The following is a 532-nucleotide window of genomic DNA, read 5'->3' as shown; positions in this document are numbered from 1 at the left end:
GCGACCCTCAGATTGCGAGTCGAGCGCCCTAACCACCTGGCCATGTCGGGCCTGTTTTATATAGAAGTGAGTGTTGAATTACAGCATTTTATTTTAATATGTTTGATGTGTATTGGCGATATTTTACTTCCTTTAAATAGTTTTTCGTAATGTGTAACAAAAAAATATAGCAGTAATATGTGATAAAGACATTCAAATTTACATAATACACACCCACACACATACTTTACCGCATTTTATGCGACACATGACCTTAAAAGCCAGAGGAGGACATTCAATCTGCATCACTCGCTGCTTGAAGAAACTACCCTTAACAGAATAGCGGAATGGAATGTCACTATTATAACGCCTTTGACGGTGAAAGTGCTGAGCGTGTTTGGTAGTATCACTCATACCTGAAACGCTCGAATCCTCAGTCCTTTACATTGACCACTTGGCTAACACCTTGAATAAATGTTCTGATCCGCATCCTGGCACTCTAGCTACTTGGCCACGCCCCGTCATACAGAGGGTTAGCAGCACTTTATTTGAA

At 41.0% G+C, this 532-nt stretch overlaps 1 protein-coding gene across 1 annotated transcript in view; it reads right to left on the bottom strand.

The window, feature by feature from the left end:
• Nucleotides 1-393, bottom strand: part of LOC106478552 (glycine receptor subunit alpha-4-like) — a 25,229-nt gene extending 24,836 nt beyond the window's left edge. Inside the window, exon 1 of the mRNA XM_013939107.1 lies at nucleotides 231-393. Coding sequence (XP_013794561.1) covers nucleotides 231-393 — 163 coding nt within the window. The remainder of the gene's footprint in view (nucleotides 1-230) is intronic.
• Between the last annotated feature and the right edge of the window lie 139 nt (nucleotides 394-532).

The sequence above is a fragment of the Limulus polyphemus genome, unplaced genomic scaffold (assembly GCF_000517525.1).
Source record: "Limulus polyphemus unplaced genomic scaffold, Limulus_polyphemus-2.1.2 Scaffold11, whole genome shotgun sequence".
Lineage (NCBI taxonomy): Eukaryota > Metazoa > Arthropoda > Merostomata > Xiphosura > Limulidae > Limulus > Limulus polyphemus.
Note: the sequence above shows the minus strand (reverse complement) of the source record. Positions and strands in the feature narration are given on the sequence as shown.